At 41.8% G+C, this 19,929-nt stretch overlaps 1 protein-coding gene across 1 annotated transcript in view; it reads right to left on the reverse strand.

Moving 5' to 3' along the window:
- NOX4 (NADPH oxidase 4) overlaps positions 1-19,929 on the reverse strand; it is a gene marked incomplete at both ends in the record, with an annotated part of 120,042 nt that overhangs the window by 60,651 nt on the left and 39,462 nt on the right. The window contains one exon of the mRNA XM_084279332.1: positions 6,744-6,804. Coding sequence (XP_084135458.1) covers positions 6,744-6,804 — 61 coding nt within the window. The remainder of the gene's footprint in view (positions 1-6,743; positions 6,805-19,929) is intronic.

Raw genomic sequence — 19,929 nt, forward strand, 5'->3', positions numbered from 1 at the left:
CTCTCTTAAATCCTGCCTTTTATTCAACTTGTTTGCAGTCATAAATATAATTAATAAGCATTAATGGCAATGAGGAATAAAACTGGTATTCCTTATGGTACACTTTGGCTAATTATATTGCTAAGGCATTTATACCTCCCAGTAACGTAACAGTATTACTTTTATTACTGATTTCAAATTACATAAAAAGAAACACAGTTAAACCTTTTAAGCACTCAATTTTGATATCTTCCTCACAAGTCTTGAGTAAGATTCACTGACAATATAAGAATCAATAACCACAAAATCTACCAGGAAAATAACATCTATCCCACCTTCGTCTTCTGCTTCCAAAGCCACACACTGATTTTGCTGGGACAACCAACAGTATGACATCATAAACGCCTTTCCACACTGCAAGAAATCTCATGGAATAAATAAGTGCCACAAAATATGTGTTACCGTGGAATGAAAAAAGCCCAAATCAAACAGAGCTTGAGGTAACAGCAAAAGAGTTGACCAACTGTTCACCCCCAGTGACTTAGATTTTGTTAAAGAAACTCTGAAGCAGATATAGTGATCCTGGGACAACCTTGTTCCATCTTGAGGGAAGACTCTGTAGTCTTATTATTCCTTCTTGTCATCTTCCGCTTCACACATTCCTCCAGTCTGAATCAAGATCCACTAAGAATATAGTAGATACTGACTGAATGATCCACTACTTCAATATCTCTAAAACTGTCCCTGGGGTTACTGAAAATAAAATATTGCTTCTCTGCTAGCTCCTACGCCCACTGATAAATTCCAGCTAAGCACAGCAATGTAGAGTGAGCTTTGGGATACTTCAGGCATTCTCTACACCATTAGATGCAAGGGCTTAACAAGGTCATGGAGATACTCCTGAACAATTTGACAAACCCTCTCAGTCCAGCAAGTTTAGATCTTTCTTCTTTCAGAGTCCCTCAAAAGGAATGTTTCTGATGACCATGCCAACACCCTTAATCAGCCTCCAAAATCCCAAACCACTGTCTTAAAGTGTCTGTCTGTTTAAAAATAAGTAATTTGGTGTGTGTACTCTTTGCTGTCTTGGGTTTCAATCCATAGGAAGTTAAATGAGATCTATGCTTTCATACATGTGCCATGTTCTGAAAAATTGTTGGCTTCAATTGAAAAAAGGGTTTGGTTTTTTTTCCACCTGGAAATTCCTGCTCTGGATCTGGACCTTCCAGAAAAAGGACTATGGAAATATGAAACAAAAATTCCCATCACACTTCATCAGATTCGAATCCAGGCAGTCAGTATCTAAATGACCTAGTGCCCATGTATATCCTCATCTCTAGCAGGGAGAATTAAGCAAAGATACATTTTTCCTGATGAGACCTAGAGTTTACTATGGTGATGCAGATTGGTACCCCATGACCTGTCAACTCTGGCTCTAGCCACAGAGTTCTCACACACACCAACACCTCCTGTTGCCATGGTATTTGGTTAAGTATAGGACAGAAGTCTCAGACTTAACGGGTGGTATTAAAAGTGCTCCTGTGGCACGCCCACAATCAATACTGTGCTGCTCAGAATGGTGGACAGGTCCTGTGAACGTCTCTAGGATCATACGCTGCTACACAGCATGATGATGTCATCACATGATAAACATTTCTGTAGAGTGCAGAATAGCAGCAGCATTTTACACACGGGCTCACATCAATTTGCACCAGCAGCACACTGCAACCTGACAGCAGCAGTGTTTTATTGCCATAAGGCATGCAGTTTGCCTTAAGACCTCTGAGTGCTGTGTATTTGTTCCACACAACAACATGCCGCGTGGCTTGAGAAGTCTGTTATTTCGGCATCATCAATAACACTTTCTGTCTCACACCCTGAAGTTTGTCTGGTGAATGAGACACATTGTCTTGATACACTGCCATGGGGTTTTTTCACTGCTGACAAGTGGCTGGACATGAGGCATGGCCTCCGGCCTCTCATTTTCCCTCTGGAGGTGCCAGATGAAATGTCAGTTTAACAGCTAAACAAGCAGTAATACTTGAGGCAGCAGCAAGGATGGAAGAAGCATAAGGCTGATAGATGACAATGCTGAGGACAAACTAGACAGTAAGTGAGACCAAAAAAAACCCCAACAAAAACACAAACTTTCAAAACACCTTTCTGTAAATACTAAGCCAACAATTTTTTAAACACTGAAAGAGAAATAGGTGACCACAGATAAGAAAGAAGCAGAACAAAACAGGTGTTTAGAAGGAACGATACTAACAAGATTAGCTTGGACCTCACAGCTCTGATCCATGCAAGAGCCACTGCGGGGACTTCAGTGTCAGTGTCAGGTTTGAAGTTGCATCCACCAGCTCATCTGCAGAGGACAATATGCTGACTTTGCTCTGAGCCACAGGGCTAAACCAACCTGCAGGCCTTCATGTTTTCAGTTACCACAGACCAGCCACTGTAAACCCATTATAATTTGGGTGTCTAAGTCCTGACAGGCTCACTGAGCTGTGGTCTACAGCAACAGGTATCAGTCCTGTAAATTGACAAAATAATTATAGCTGCAGTACGAGCTACCAAATTGCCACGGAACACTTCCCAGATACAAAAGTGCTGTCTTAAGTAGTCACGTCAGCACAAGGATAGTAATTGCAAAACTGTTCTTTAGGAGATCTAAAATAGCTGTGCTGCTGCTCACAATACCCAGTGCACATGGCAAAAGATGGAAAAATGTATTGGGTTTGCATGGCAAGGTTGGGGAGGAGGTGGGGAGAGGAGCGGCTACAGAGGTGGCTTCTGTGTGAAGATGACAGAAGCTTCCCCCATGTCTGACAGAGGGACCTGGACTGGAGCATCTGGTCCTGAAAGTCTGAACTGTGTGGAAGGGACCTACACTGGAGCAGTTCAGTAAGAACTGCAGCCCATGGGAAGGACTCACATTTGAGAAGTTCATGGAGGGCTATCTCCTGTGGAAGGGACCCCAGGCTCTTGCAGGGTAAAGGTATGAGGAGTCCTCCCTGTGAGGAGAGAGGACCAGCAGAGGCAAGGTGTGACGAACTGACTCCAACCCCTACTCCATCCCCCTGTGCTGCTGGGGGGAGGACGGAGAGAAGTGGTGAGCAGAGTTAAGCCTGGGAAGAAGGGGGGGGCGGGGGGGAGGTGTTTTAAGATATTTTTTCTCATTTCTCTACTCTGATATGATTGGTAATAAACTAGATTATTATTTTTTAAGTCAGGTCTGTTTTGCCCATGAGGGTAACTGGTGAGTTATCTCTCCCTGTCCTTAGGAGCCTTTCCTTATATCTTCTCTCTCCTGCCCATCTGAGGAGGACAGTGATGGAGCAGCACTGGGGGGCACCTGGCCTCCAGCCTGAATGAACCCACCACAAAAATCATGTTAGGAACCTTTGCATGGGAAAAATCACAACTAATTGTCAATTAACTAACTACCTCTAAGGTAGCAATGCATATATATAAAGGCCGCCTTTACAATCACAGAATCACAGAATATTAAGAGTTGGAAGGGATCTTGAAAGATTATCCAGTACAACACCCCTGCCAAAGCAGGATCACCTAGACTAAATCACACAGGAATGCATCCAGGAAGGTTTTGAATGTCTCCAGAGAAGGAGACTCTCTGGGCAGCCTGTCCCAGGACTCTTGTCACCCTCACAGTGAAAAAGTTCTTCCTTATATACAATGAATTAAGAGAAAACAATGTGCTTATGGCCTGGATCTCCTCATCCTAAACTGGACAGATACACAGGCCACAGAGCTACAGAGGGAGCCAGGTGAAAGTATACACCACACAGGCATCCAAAAGATTCTTATAGTAGTAAGAGTACCTGTGCTTTCTGTGATGAACATGAAAGCTAAGCACAATAGTTACTAATACCACTGAAACACAGATGAGAAATGAGAGAGGTCAGACTTCTATTGGAAATTTATCTGAAGGATGCTGCTGCCTACATAATGGGAGGGAATGTTGTGCCTTCATCCAAGTCTGCTTCTGGGAAGGGCAGGTTTTCAGCTATTCTAAGCTCAAATTGCACCATTTGATTTCAGTGGTGCAAGAAATGTACCCCTTGGGTGTCTGGATTACTGCTTGGTTTACAAAGACTTATTGCTTCTGAGGTTTCTTTCCCTCTTTCTTTCTTTTCTACATTATGATTTTCAGTATTCAAATAGTTGTTTTAAAAAGAAATTAACAATATTGCCTGGAAATCTACTAAATATCTCCTCCTATGCAACAACCCCTTATTTCTTAAGTGACTGCATCTTGCAGCTTCTTCTATTGGGCATCTAAAATGATCTGCACTGGGACATGGGCAATTATATTACCCCTTTTCTCTTGACATGCAGCTACGTTCCCAACCTACAAAAGAAAGTCACTAAGGCCACAAGGTATTAAATTTTCAAAACCTAAGACTCTATTAGAGACCTGACCTGAAACCTAACCTGTAGAATTGGTTTTCCCAATATCCCAGCTGAAGTCCTTAAAGCTAATAAAGTGTTCCTCCACATCTCCTGGGTGTAAGGCAGTGGAAGCTGAAGCCAGCGAGAGGAGAAACGTCTCGAATTTCTCTGCTTTTCACAGCCTATCTGCACACTCCTTGCATCTTTTTAATTTAAGCTTGTAATTGAGTTCCCTGAAGTAAATTGTTAACTGTCTTTGGTGTCAGATGTAAACTGTCAGGAATGTGAAAATGTTCTACAAAAGCAAATTTTAATAAATAAGATAAAGGCTGAGAGAACTGGTCCCGAGAAGAGCTTGAATGACAGTACGGCGCATAAAAACTGCTCCAAGCCAATATCCTGTCTGCAGAAGCAGTCGTTAGAGCACGCTTAAAAAAAGATAAGGAGAGGGTTCAGAGGAGCCACGAAGATGATTAGAGGGCTGGAGCACCTCCCCTATGAAGAGAGGCTGAGGGAGCTGGTCTTGTCCAGCCTGGAGAAGAGAAGGCTGCGGGGGAACCTCATTGCAGCCTTCCAGTACCTGAAGGGAGCTTATAAGCAGGAGGGGATTCGACTTTTTAAAAGGATAGACAATGGCAGGACAAGGGGGAATGGATTGAAGCTAAAGGAAGGAAGGTTTAGATTAGATCTTAGGGGGAAGTTTTTTACAGAAAGAGTGGTGAGGTGCTGGAACAGGCTGCCCAGAGAGGTAGTGGATGCCCCGTCTCTGGAAGTGTTCAAGGCCAGGTTGGATGGGGCCCTGGGCAACCTTGTGTAGATCCAGGCCTGAGGTTGGTGTTCCTGTCTGTGGCATGGGGGTTGGAGCTCTATGATCCTTGGGGTCCCTTCCAACCCATGCCATTCTATGATTCTATGAACACAGCAAATATAATAATCCTTCCTCAAACAGTCAGTGGATTAGAGCCCATTAATTGTCACAGGGCTTAAGGGACCGAGTGAGAACAGGGCTCCATGGTACAGATGCAGCATAAAGGATTGGACAAACCACCTGCTCCTCGACAGCATGTGTGACCCCAGGAGAGATATCCCTGTTAGCAAAAGTAATACCACAAACAGTCTCTGTTATATGACAGTGTCCTGAATCTCATACAGTCCTACCTCTTAATGGAGAATATAGATGCTGAGTTGGGATAATAACATTGAAATGCTAATAAAGAGCAATTCATGCCACAGAGGCAACCAGAAACTTCAAAGGTGACACTTCTTTTGGAAAACTCATTTAGCTAGCACTTCTCCACTACTTGTCCCAATAGCCTGGCATCATCTCCCAGGTAGGAATGATGCTTAACAATAAAAGAGCCATCATACTGGAGCAGACAAGAGGCTAATTAGGCTCAGAATCTGCCTCTGCCTGACCAACATCCTATACTTCAAGCAAGAATAGAAAATCAGGGTGATTATGGAGCATAGGTGTAGATGGCACTGCCCTCCCAATCTTTGCCTATGAAAGTTGCAGTGACTTCCACAGCCAAAGTATGCAGCCGAAACAACAAGTTAAAGAGTTATTTATGGACTTACTCTCCCTGATTTGGTCTAATCCCTTCTAGGGCAACAAGCTCATTTGACTCAGTTCCACAAACACACAAGCTGATAGAAATTAACACAGAAAACATTTCTTGGTAAGAAATGAACAAGATGGTGTTGTGTATTTGTTCTCCTTACAAGGAAATGTTATGCTGTGCAAAAAGAAAGTCTGTCACCGAGGAATAATGACAACTATCACTTGAGTATACAACTGTCACAGGGAGCAGCAAATTACCATTCTCCTCCGTGGGGAATCCTGGCTTACACCCCTGGTCTGGAGGACATTCAAAGAGCAATGGAAGAGCATGGAAGAACATGAAAGCAGCCTGTAATCTCAGCGTACCACAGGCGTTAATTAACATGGCAGCCATCCAAACTGCTGGCATAAAAATCCGCTTATCTGGGAGCTGCACATTTCGGTGTTTCTGTGGACCCTACTATGCACAGAGGCACGGCACTGCACAGGGGCAACAGGGAGCGGAAACGTAAGGAAAAGAGGCAGAAACGGAGGGAGGCTGGACATTATGACATTGCAAATCAGAAGATCTGTTAGTAGTCAGAAAAACGTTATATTTTAAGAAATGTACATCTGAATAAAGCAGGGGTTTCATCAAGGTTGTAACACAGACAACTCTGGGAGAGAGCAAGCTTGAACAGTCTCTAGTGAGAATACACCGCAACCGAGGTGCGATCATGCTGAAGCCAGAAAGGGGTAACAGTTCAAGTAAAGGTATTTGGCTCTGAAAAGGAATCGGTTTTCTACATACCTGTCCAGTCTCCTACTACTTTAAGGTGGACCCCAAACGTTGCTTTGGTATCTGTAGGGCACTAAAAATATTAAATATATTTAAGGACTGCTCCCGAGTAACAAGGAAATAACAAAATGCATTCAAACCACAGTTGTTAAGACAGAACCTGGTGTAAATAGGTCATTCCTGAGCAGACATATATGCACCTACACCCTTCAAAAAACAAGTCTTGCATCAGTAGAGTTCAGGAAGCCAAACATGGCTAGGTCTTCACTTTAAAAAAAAAATCTTAACCTTTTCTTCTGGTCACAGAGGATTTTGGGACAGGCTTATCTGGGGGTATGGTTTGGGACAGCCACTTCACTAAGCATTACTCAGTGGTGATACCAACTGAGGATACAACGGTACAGAAATGCTATTGACACTTATTCAAAATCAGGAACTGTCACATCACTTCGTTATCAAAGTGCTTAATAGACTTCTGGTTCCTGAATGTCTGGGCAGATCTTTTCAGGCTGATCATTTTCACAAAACTGACACCTTCTTCTAAAGGGAAACAGACATTTTGCTGCAATTCAAAGTTCAGGAAGGACAGGGAACTACTTGAAAAAGCACAGCGCAGGTCCACTAAGATGGAGTGGAACATCTTCCTTATGAGGACAGGCTGAAGGAGATGGGTCTCTTTAGCCTGGAGGAGACTGAGAGGTGACCTCATAAATGTCTCTGTGTAAAGGGTGAGTGTCAGAAGGACATAGACAGGGTCTTCTTAGTGATGTCAAATGACAGGAGAAGGGGCAGTGGGTGCAAGCTGGAGCATAGGATGTTTCATGGGAATTTAAGGAAAAACATTTTCACAGTGAGGGTGACAGAGCTCTGGGACAGACTGCCCAGACAAGCTGTGGTGTCTCCTTCTCTGGAGACATTCAAAACCCAGCTGGACAAGTCCTTGTGTGACCTAATCTAGGTGATCCTGCTCTGGTGGGGGAGTTGGACTAGATGATGCTTCAAGGTCCCTTCCCTACCTCTAACATTCTGTGATTCAAAGAGCTTTGAATTTACAAAGGAAAAACACCAGATTGCATGGAACATCATAAAAATTACTGTAGCCACGATTCTCTCAATCTGCACCTATGACCTCACCTCAAGACAATTTACTTGTGACTGTCAACAGAGGAATAATATTATTCAGTCTTATCTACACCACAGTATCTAAAAACCTCCAGTCAATCCATGACAAAGGTCTAAAGCCCCCATATCTGTTTTGTTAATTGTTACCTACAGATTTCAGATGCACTGTCCGTACCAGCTTTTGCATGTACACCAAATGATTTCACATGTAAACAAGACAAGCAACTGCTCCTTACAAAAAGACCTATCACTTTCCTTCTATAAGCCTATAGCATTGGTTTAAATTTGATAGAAGATATTACTACTGAGTTTTGATTCCCTTTTTAGAACCTGTTAATGACTGATGACACTCCTCTCTCTACTGCTGCTACATACAAATGTGAATTTTGAGGAAAGGGCTGAAATTCAAGGAACACCTCTTTATTATAAATACAAGAGGCCCAAGTAGTGAATCCAAGCACCACATAATCATCCACCATGCTCGTGAGGACATTTCTTGGCTCTGTTTTGAACCATCGTCATTTCCGTTCCCAAGACAATCTGTTGCACAGTGGGAAACCACTGGCCTCAGATCAGTTCCTATCAGTTCCTTATTTAGCAGCAGACACAGATAAGTTTCAGTATTCTCTACATCTTGGCACAAGTAGAACAGGGAATATAATATCCTGGCTAGTCATCCCATTTTCCAGAAGGGGAAGAGCATTCTTGTTAAGAGCACTGATTACTAAACAGACTCATATTTAATTCCTTGTCATCTCTAAAGTGTTCCTATAAAAATTTGGAACAGATACTTAGGGTCCAAATTATTTCAGCAAGTCTTAGCCCTCAAACAAATGGCATCAAGGATGGGATGCAGGCAAACCTCACCCAACAAGGCCAGTATTTGCGGTGGCCAGTTACAATGTGTTCCAACAAAAATATCAAGACCAATTCTCCATGTACAAGTAAGCAAGCAGCTTCTCTGCTAGAAAGTTGTGTACTGACAGCAAAAAGAGCTGTTCTCCTGGGAGCTTCTGTAAGAGCCTTTAGCAGAATTTATTCTTCAGTCTAGGCTGTCACAGGCTTTTCTGTGTTGCACAGGAGGCTGAGTGATTTTCTTAGTCCAACTATACACAGTCCCAGTTCAGCACATCTACTATAAAATTGTCCGTCATTCCCTCCTTCCATTAAAGTTAATGGCAGAACAGCCCTTGTCTCTGGCCAGAATAAGTTCAAACCTGTTATCTTTTACATTACCCTTGTGACTAACTCTTTTCTGTACTACTTTGAAAAATTATCCAATAAAAAAAGAGATTTATTTCTTTAGACCTTAGGAAGCCCATTTTGATACTGATAACTGGGTATAAGAGTTCCTCAGAGAGTTCTGGAAAAATCTTTTTGTGCTGCTAAATCTTACCAGAAGAAACATGCCCATCTAGGCTACATGGGATGAATTTCCCCCAGTTCAAGAGAGCAAGATTGTAGGTGGTCCACCAGAAGACCACAAAGACAATGAAAGGCTTGGAGAACCTTACATACAATGAGAGGTCAAAAAAGGGAATTTGCTTTTGAAACCCACAAAAGAGAAGGCTTGGGCAAATCACTGTCTTCCTGAAAAACAGCTACAGAGAAGATAAAGGTAGTCTCTTCGTCACTGTGCGTGATGAAAGGACAAGAGACCAGGGGCACAGGGGAAATTACTTCTGAATACATAAAACCAAAATATTATTCATGATGGAATAGATAGCTGGAAAAATGGTGCAATTTCTCTTGTTAATTCAGCTTCACAGGTCCCTGGGTAATATAATCTGTAGCCCTTGCACCAGAAGGCCAAACCAGACAAACTCCAGCGGCCTCTTCTGACTTAAGACTTTCCTATAGACCTGCAATTTTAACTTTGAAAATTGTGTTTATGTTTTTACTGCACAGAACACTTATTTTCTCCCTCTCATCTCTGTAAACACAATTAATTCTCCAAATTTTAGCTGTTTCCAGACCGTTACGGAATATGTTGCAGAAGTTTAAGAAAATACTGGTTTTCAGAAGGTTAACCATGAAAGTGGGTACACTTTCCTGTGTTACTAGCAGATGAAGTGTAATGAAAATATCCTCTCATATATTTAACCTCCTTCATGCAGTCACACAATCACAAGCACCTCTTGAGACTGGCTACTTCAATCCTCTTACTCAAACAGAGTCTGTGAGAGCAGGTGGCCCAGGACAGCATCCAACTGCACTTTGAACGTCTCCAACGATAGAGACTCTATAGCCTCTCTGGCAACCTGGGCCAGCCTCACAGAAAAAAATTGTTTGGTTTGGTAGTTTTTCCTTCTGTTCAGATGGAAGTTTTTATCGTTCAGTTTGTGTTGTCCTGTCATTGGATGACACCAAAAGAGTCTGGCTCTTCACTCCTTCATTGGTTCCAGCTCTCTCAGCCTCTCTTCATAAAAGATGCTCCAGTTCCTTAACTATCTTTGTGGCACTTTGTCCTCAAATATGTCCATGTCCCTCTTCATTGTCAACCTGGTGTCCACCAGGACATCCTGGTCATTCTCTACTGAGCTGCTTTCCAGCCAGTCAGTTTCCATCATGTACTAGTACATGGGGTTATTCCTCATCAGAGACAAGATTTGACAACTCCCTTTCATGACCTTTATGAGATTATGGTCAGCCCATTTTTCCAGCCTCCCAAGGTCTCTCAAACGGCAGCACAAACACCTACTGTATCAACCACTCTTGCCAGTTTTGTATTATTTGCATATTAGTACTGACCCTTGAGGTACATCACTACTGACCAGCCTCCAGCAGGTCTTTGTACAAGTGATCACAATCCTTTCAGTCTAGGAGTTCAGACAGTTCTCCACCTACCTCCCTGCCTATTTATCTACTCCCCACTTCATCAACTTCTGTATGATGATTTTATGAGAAACAGTGTCAAAAATCTTGTGAATTATGATGCCCTTGTTCCCTTATATATCTGTATGTCTGATCACCTATTTCACTTTTCATTTGCCATTATCTTATCTTTAAAACCATGCACAGCTACACACTGCTTCAAGATCCTTATTACGCTCAGCTCATATATGCATTTAAACTGACATCTATTTATGTTCTGTTGGGACAACCAGCAACTGAAGCGCCCTCCTGAACTGGAAACCAAGAGATCAAGCACATGAGCCTTTGTCAAATAAAGGCATACCAAAGTGGTCTCAGCAATGCATCATGTCCTCTCTGCTGCTGTGAACAAGAACTATTACAATTGTTTTAAAACATTTTTGCCAAATAGTATTGGTATATCTCCCTCCTTTTGTTAATCTGGGAGCCCTAAGAAACAATCCGTTGACTATTAACTGTAATATGGCAAGAGCTGAAGACAGCCCCTTATTTTTAATTTATTTCCCAGTACACTGCCCACAAGAAAATTCTAAAGATTAGCCAACCTTGAAAAACAACACCAAAAAAATCTTTCTCTTTGTTTCTTTTCACAGATTCATAGAGGTTGGAAGTCACCTCTCGAGACCATCTCACCAAACCCGCCTGCTAGAGCATAATTACCTAGAGCACATTGCACAGGACAGCATCACAATGGGTCATGAATCTCTCCAGAGCAGAATCCACAAGCTCTGTGGGCTGCCTGTCCCAGTGCTCTGTCACCCTTACAGTAAAAAAGTTTTTTCTTATGTGGAGATGGAACTTCCTGTAATCTAGCTTGTGCCAATTGCCCCTCATCCTGTCACCAAGCACCACAGAGACGAGACTGCCCCATTCTTCCAGGCACCCACCCTTCTTTACATCATAGAATCACAGAATGACTAGGTTGGAAAAGACCTTTAAGATCATCAACTTCAACCATACCTGTTCACTAATAAACCATATCCCTAAGTACCTCATCTACCCGTCTTTTAAACACATCCCAGGATGGTGAATCAACCACTGCCCTGGGCAGCCTGTTCCACATCCCCACAACTCCTTCAGTGGAGAAATTTTTCCTAACATCAAATCTGAATCCACCCTGCTGCAGCTTAGTGCCATTTCCCTGTGTCCTATCACATATTACTTGGATGAAGAGACCATCACCCACCTCTCTACAAACTCCTTTCAGGTAATTACAGGCAATGACAAGATCTCCCCTCAGCCCCAGCTCCCTCAGGCGCTCATCATATGATTTGCCCTCCAGCCCCTTCACCAGCCTGGTTGCCCTTCTCTGGACTCGTTCAAGGTCCTTTTTGTACTGAGGGGCCCAGAACTGGACACAGCACTCGAGGTGTGGCCTCACCAATGCTGAGTACAGGGGCACAGTCACCTCCCTAGACCTACTGGCCACACTCTGATACAAGCCAAGATGCCATTAGCCTTCTTGGCCACCTGGGCACACTGTTGGCTCATATTCAGTCAGCAGTCAACAAACACCCCCAGGTCCTTCTCCGCCTGGCAGCTGTCCAGCCTCTCTGCCCCAAGCGTGTAGTGCTGCACGGGGTAAACAGTATTTTCCAAACAAGTAAACCACTAACTTGAATAGTTTACAATGTGAAGGGGCATTAGATGTGACCTCTTGTGACAAGAGGTCACAAGCCGTAAGTTTTTCAGAAGTTCTTTCTACCTTTTAAAGAGTTAAATGAACCCCATTTCCCACACTCATTTGATTAATATGCTATGGTACAGAAATGAACCATGGCAGATATGTTAATCTTACTCTAACTACAAGCTATGTACATCTTTAAAAAGTGAAAGATTTTACAAGTAGGATCATCCACACCAATATGGTTCTCTGCCAGCATTTGGCCATCCTCCAAAACCAACTGAAAACCAAAGGAATTCTGTTAAATTCAGTACACCCCTGGATTTACACCCCCAGAGAAACCAAACTGTGTTCTTAGCATTGGAAAGTTGGTAATTTCCTCAGAGCTGTTAATCACCTACAAGCAAAGTTTTTTATTTCTTTGTATGGCTTTTCACATTCCAAACATTGAGAATATTTTATATGTAGATAAAATTTATGGAATACAGATTATTCTATATCTTGATGAAAAAACAGCTTTCCATAGATCTTTTTTCTCCCACTTTTTTTCTTTGTCAAGCTAACTTTAAATACAAATGCAAATTATCACTTGGGAATTTGCAACAATCCCTGGTGAAATTTATGTTTATAGACCACCAAATTAATTACACTCACCAGCAGCTGTAGCTCTACTATTTATCTCTAAGATGAGATAAAATATATAATTTTTAATAATCTTAATCATTCAATTAATGTTTAATGCACTACTAGATTAATACTTACATGAAATGCATTTTATTTATCAGTTTTACATTGTGGGCATGATTCTCAACTGTCCTCTATGCCTTGCTTTTATAGCAACACAAAGTGAGTGAACTAATTACTGTTAGATTAAAACTGGGGATGTTTACCCTGGAGAAGAGGAGGCTGAGGGGTGACCTTATCACCACCTACAACTACCTTAAAAGAAGTTGTAGAGAGGTGGGTGATGGTCTCTTCAGCCAGGTGACAGGAGATAGGACAAGGGGAAATGGCACAAAGCTGCACCAGGGCAGGTTCAGATTAGATGGCAGGAAAAAGTTCTTCACTGAAAGAGTTGTCAGAATGTGGAACAGGCTGCCCAGAGAGAGGGCTGAGTCACCATCCCTGGATGTGTTTAACAGACGGGTAGATGAGGTATTTAGGGATCTGGTTTAGCATAGGACAGGAACGGTTGGACTTGAGATCTCAAAGGTATTTTCCAACCTTGTGATTCTGTGATTATACTGGTAGTACTTTAAACCCACTTTATATTGGTATAAAACAAAAAAAACCCCAAAGCTACTGGGGTCAATGAGCAGTGCAGAAATCTGTGCATCTGAGAGTACAACACACAGCAAACGAAAACTGTGTTATCAGCATCTCTGTTTCCAGTTTAGAATACTTGAACTATTTAACATCACTGGAATCTACTCTCAGTCAGGAATCCTGCCCAGAACAAGAAGCAAGACAAACCTGATTGAAATAATGAATACTGAAATTGAATTTTACAATATTTAATATTGTAAAACACACCTTTTAGACCTTGAGGGTGCAGGGATTTGGGGTAGCTCAACAGTAGCAAAACAGCGAGAAAAGAGAGTTAAATCCTGAAATTTTCTGGTTCTTCTGTACATTGCTACCATAAAACTGGAAACTCTTTAGAGAGATATTAGGTTTTTGATTACACCGCTGTCACAGAAGCGCTGATGCACACACCAGCGTTAGCATTGCAGAATATCCATTATCAAAAAAGAGAGGATGAGAGGGGTCCCCGTGTTGTTTACCCCCACGTGGCTCTGCAAATAAAGCTTCTTACAAGCTCCTGTGGAGATACTGCTCTCAAGCTGATGCCCCACAGTGAACACCAACTTCTGTGTTTGGTGCTGCAGTAGATGACCTGAATAGTGCCCAAAGTTGCAAAGATCTGTAACCTTACCTTAGCCTGATTTTGGGAGCTAAAGGCCTTATTGAGGATTGCATAAATAAAGGGAAACTCCTTCAAAAAAGCTTCCGCCTTGGGGAAAAAGCCGTGATATGATCCTAATATAGATGTGTGGGTATCCTGGAAGGGACTGTAAAAACTGCTGAGCCCCTGGGCTGTTTGCCAGGCTCTACCTGTCTGCCAGAGTGAACCAGCCGCACTGCAAACCCCATTTCATCAGCCCAGCCTTAGTCCAGGCTCAGAGAAACCATTTCACAGATCAAGAAAAACACATTAAAGACATCATATTTGAGAAAGGGGCAGAATTGGGAGGGAGAAAAGAACTGAACACAACTAACTTATTTTCCCTCCTGTAGAGGGTAAAGAAAAAAAGAGAAAAATTAAAAAAAGGGAAAAAAGCTGTTTCAACTTTATCAACTGCCAAGAAAATGTGAACCTTGGAAGCTCACTAAGCTGTAGTTTGTCTGGTTTCATACAGAACTGATATAAACATTCCTAAAATGATTCATCCTTACATTAGAAAATGAAGAGGAGCGATGACCAACACAGGCGTGCTATGTAAAGGTAGCCAAAAAATAGTAGCTAGACTTTGGTCTGAGTCATAGGAGGTGAACTCCATTACACTGGGCACCCCTGTTCTAACTAACAAATCCCATAAGAAGCAAATTTCAGAGGGAAAAAGTTGATCTGAGGAGTTACTCCTTTAAACACAGCCCTGCCTCAAAGGCTGTGAGATCCTCTGAAATGGCTGTGTTTATTTTTTGGTTTTGTGTTACTTCACAGATTGGATTTTGTCTAAAAGCTTTCCCTGTTAAGAGACTTGACCTTACATTTATCCTTATTTCACTGGCAGACATCAGCAGACATCATAACATCTCCAAATGTGTGGAAATCCTAACCATGGAACATGATTCAAGTATTAAGGGTGTCTGCATGATCAAGGCAAGACCACCATGCCTTGAATACTCATGGCTTCAGCCAGAACTCTCCCACTGCAGAGCTGACACCTTGCAAGCAGCCCAGCTGCAGAAACATATCCCCAACACTTTTCCCCTTCTCTTTCCATTCTCTTATTCCCCTTGTTGCACAACCCCAAACACCTGCAGCCTAGCTAGCAGGAAAAACACACCACAACACTGTGGGATGCTCAGGATGCATCACTGGTCAGCTGCAGTGCCAAGAAGGATCATTCTAGTCATCTGAGGTCTGACTTCTTCTGTAATATAAACCACAAACCCACACCCACTAATTCCTGTGAGTCTGTAGTTACTAGTTCAGTCCCTCAGTCCCTTCAGTCTCAGTTGTTAAACTACTCTCGGTGTCCAAAACAATCTTTTTTTTTGTTTCAATCACAAACATTTTCTTTTTGTTTCACCACAACAAAACACACATCTTTACTGTAACAGATGTCTTAGGATTGTAACTAGACCAATAATTGCAAGTGTAAAATATATACAGTATTGCATATAATATCTACATTGTTGGATAAATAGCATGGAATTATTTTATTTTCCAGTAAGTTGGTAGTAGCCTGACACCATAAATTTTTACTGATACAGGTGTGCTACAAAGATAAGACTTCTACAGACTAGTCAGTATTTCTTTGCCTCTTTGCAAAGTAAAAAAAAACTTCCTGACCACCCTTTTATCCCTATCAGACACATTACATTTCATAGTGTCCCACATCAGAAGGAGCTCATAAGGATCATTGAAACCAACTCCCTAGAACTTAATAAAAATGTCTCAAGCCTTGCAACACCGAGTCCATGTCATTTATGCACTGGAAGTTTCTAGCTAGTGGGGGGAAAAAAGAAATCTAAAACCCCCAAAAGAATCCACCAACCTGCAACCTCACGGGATGCTCAGGATGCAAGCCTTTGACCTGGAAGGAGCAAAAGGCAGTAGGGCAATGTTTCTGCCCAGTGCTGCCTCTACAAGGGCATGCAGACACAATGCCAAATACCACTGCCATGAGCTGAGAAAGGCACCAACGAGGAAACTGAATGGCACAAAAGGCTCCATCTTCACCATCCTTGAGAAAAAGAACTATAAGGCCACCTCCAGATTCGTGCTTACTGGCTCCCGGTTGTGTGAGGTGCTCAACCAGCAAAGGACTGATAGGCTTTCTAGTCAGATCACCAACATTTTGAAGAACAGTCTCCCTCCAAACCACCCTACCAGCAGACACAGTTATTTTCACAGGCTGAAGCACAGATGCCAGTCAGTCAGCTGGCCTTACTTTTAAGACAGCAAGAGGTAGGGCACTTCATTTCCTCTAATACTTTGTCCACATGCTAATCGTATTCATGCTTAAAAGTTGTGCTTGGGTGTTTTTTTTCATTTTAACATTCTCCTGTGCTTCCTAGACCTTTCTCTAACCTGACCCAGCAACTATCTCTGATGGGAGAAAACACACTTCTCTGCTAAAGTCAGCAGATGCCAGCTATATATTGTAAACTCACTTTCATAGCATCAGAAAAAAAAAAACCCAAACAACTGCTCACAAGAGAGACCTTCTGTTTAAAGTCTCTGCTGAAGGAGCACTCAGGATTTAGTGAATTTAAATGTGATTTCTGTGCTCCCTTGATCCAGAAAAGTCAGATTTGTAAACTTAAGGGAAAGTCAAGGGGTTTTCTGGGGTTTATATACAGATCCCAAAACTATTAAGCCCCAAACCAAACCAAAACAAACAAGTCTAAGGAAGTACTAAATGCATCTGAAATATTAATCTATTCTATTTTTGGTTTACTTAAAATTCTTTGTCAAACAGCTGCTAGATTTTCTACTTCTATTAAGAGCAGACAAGCTCTAGAGACTTCTTTAGCTTGCCAGCAAGATACTTCACTGTATCTGCATTTCCCTAAATGCTCTGTAAATCATCTCACCAAGACAAGTTTCACAACCATTTGCACAAGATATTTAACAAATCTTATTAGAATGTCATCATGCTAGATTTTCCTTTTATTGTATTTATCTTCAGTATGAACTCAGCTCTTGATGTCTTTAAATACTTCTTACTCAGGCAATCTTCCAACCACTTCTCAATTTATTTTTTTAATGAAGTATTTAGGAATTTTGTCCCCAAGCTTTTTCTGTTGTGGATAGTTTGTTTCTCAAGTTTACAGTACAGGGCATCCGCATCTCCAGCTTTTCTCCTTGCAAAGGAGAAAAGCAAATTTCTTGCTCAAAAGAAGCTCAGAGCCAGAACATCACAGCTCAACTCTTAATACCTTCACTGATTTTAAATGACCCTTGGATTATGTAGGGATAGAGTCAATGTTGGTGCTACAAAACACCGATTTTCATCTACCAGACTGAGCGTGTTACTCACGGTATTGTTTATATTCATGTATTAGTGATAGAAATACCAAAATATTTCAACATATTACTACTTCATGGTTGGACTTGATGATCTTTAAGATTCTTGATTCTGTAATTATCTGCTGACATCTTTCTGACAAAGCATCAAGCCCCAAAATTTAAATACATGGGTCAGGGCCACCAGCTTGTAATCCCATTATGCCTAAATCCAAATACCAAATGGACTTCAGTAGAGTTGCAGATATAACAAGGAAAACTCAGTCTACAAATCTAAAACCTTAAATGTAGAAAATGTGTAAATAGTAGCTTTGAAACAGTTAGGTACAGTAGTATAATTTGTCATGTACATCCAGGAACCTCTTTCAGGCAGTTCTTCTACCTATTCTGAGACAATTAATGGCCTCAAAGAGTTTCTCTGCCTGGGGTTCAGCAATTACTATCTCATAAAATTTAGATCTGAATATTAATCACACAAAAATATTCTTCCTCAATAATACATACTTGGATTTTGTCTGTGGATCTGAGTGTTTGCATATAGAAACTTCTCCTCTTCCTTCCTTAAAACTCAGCTTTGACTTACTAGAAAACACACACATACTGTCCCCTTTACGTGCTACATGCTGTATATGCCACAGCAAGGATGGGACCATCCATGTATATGAGCAGAAAAATCTTCTCTTACTCATACAGAACAGTATGTGGAAGGAAAGGAAGAAAGATGTCATACTACAAACCCTCCTGATGTGATCTGCTTTAAATTAACCATCTGCACAAAGATGGAGAGCCAGCAAAAGAACAGAACTACTCTGAGCTTTTTATTACCAGACTCTTCCAGCTTGTACTTCTGTGGGATGTAAAAGCAGATTTGCTATACATCATTTAAGTAAGGGAGGTCAGAGCACATAACAACACAGCAGAAAATGTCAACTTTCAAAGAAAGTTTCAAACTACCTGTTGCAGGGAGTAATCTCTGCTTACCTGCCACCAGAGCTAGGATCTAGACACTGAACCAAGAGCCAAAACTCTTTGGAGGATGTGAAGAAGCAATCACTTGTGCTAATAAAAAGCAGATATTTCATAAAGTCCTGGAGTCTGAAGGCTGGGATTTTGCATCTTTGTTTTGGTTTTATTTTTTGGTTTATATGTGCCACTCCCATGCTATCTGCCTCTGTTAGCTCTGCTGTGTGGAGTTACTCATCAGTGGGTATGTAGAGTAAATATTAACCAGAGGAAGCTCAACAAGAGCTTAAGCAAGTTATCCATGTCTGATTATCATCAAGAACACTATCCTGGGATACATATATGTGTTAATTCAAAACTGAAGGACATGATAAAACAAAATTAATCTGAAAAGGCAATACCAAGCTCAGAATATAGATAAATCTCTTGCAATGACAAAGGAAGTCCTAGACAGCTTTACAGATAGGAATAAAGTAAAAAGACATTTATCCAAAACATTTAAGTTTGCACTGTTCACAGAAGCAGAGGAGGTGCCCCTACACAGAGGGAACTTTTTACAACACAGATTAACATCTTAGCATTCAACCTTTTATCTTAATAGCAGGTGGCTTTCTAATTGACTCCAAAAGGGATTCTGGATGCTTAAAGGGGACCTGCAGGAGGGAAGGGGCATCCTACCAACGGCGCTGGTCAGGAAGAATGATGGAGAAAGTAATGAAATCTCTATGCAAAGTCAGTGAGTGAAGGTTGATCTGTACAGGTCAAGGAACGCCTTTGTTCTGCCTGAAGACCCTGAGCTACTGGACTAAGATTTATTGTTTCATTGCTTCTGACAAAATGATGCCCTGAATCTCTGAGTAATTTAATGTGGATTATTTCAAACAGAATCACAGAACATTAGGAGTTGCAAGGGACCTCAAAGGATCACCTAGTCCAACCCCCCTGCCAGAGCAGGATCACCCAGACTAAATCACACAAGAACACGTCCAGGCATTTTTGAATGTTTCCAGAGAAGGAGACTCCACAACCTCCCAGGGCTCTGTTACCCTCACAGTGAAAAAAGTTTCTCCTTATATTCACATGGAGCTTCCTATGCTCCAGCCTGCACTGTTGCTCCTTGTCCTGGTTATCACTGAGAAGAGCCTGGCTTTCTCCTCCTGACTCTCATCCTTTACACATTTATAAACATTCATAATGTCACCTCTCAGTCTCCTCTTCTGCAGGCCAAAGAGACCCAGTTCCTTCAGCCCTTCCTGAGTGGCTTCAATGATTTGTGGCTGAGTGCAGAATTTAATTCCCAGAAACTCCTAAACCCTCCCTCCTCTCCATCACCGAGAGCATCTGAAAGAGAAATG

This window comes from Gallinula chloropus, assembly GCF_964237585.1.
Source record: "Gallinula chloropus genome assembly, chromosome: 1".
In the NCBI taxonomy this organism is placed as follows: domain Eukaryota; kingdom Metazoa; phylum Chordata; class Aves; order Gruiformes; family Rallidae; genus Gallinula; species Gallinula chloropus.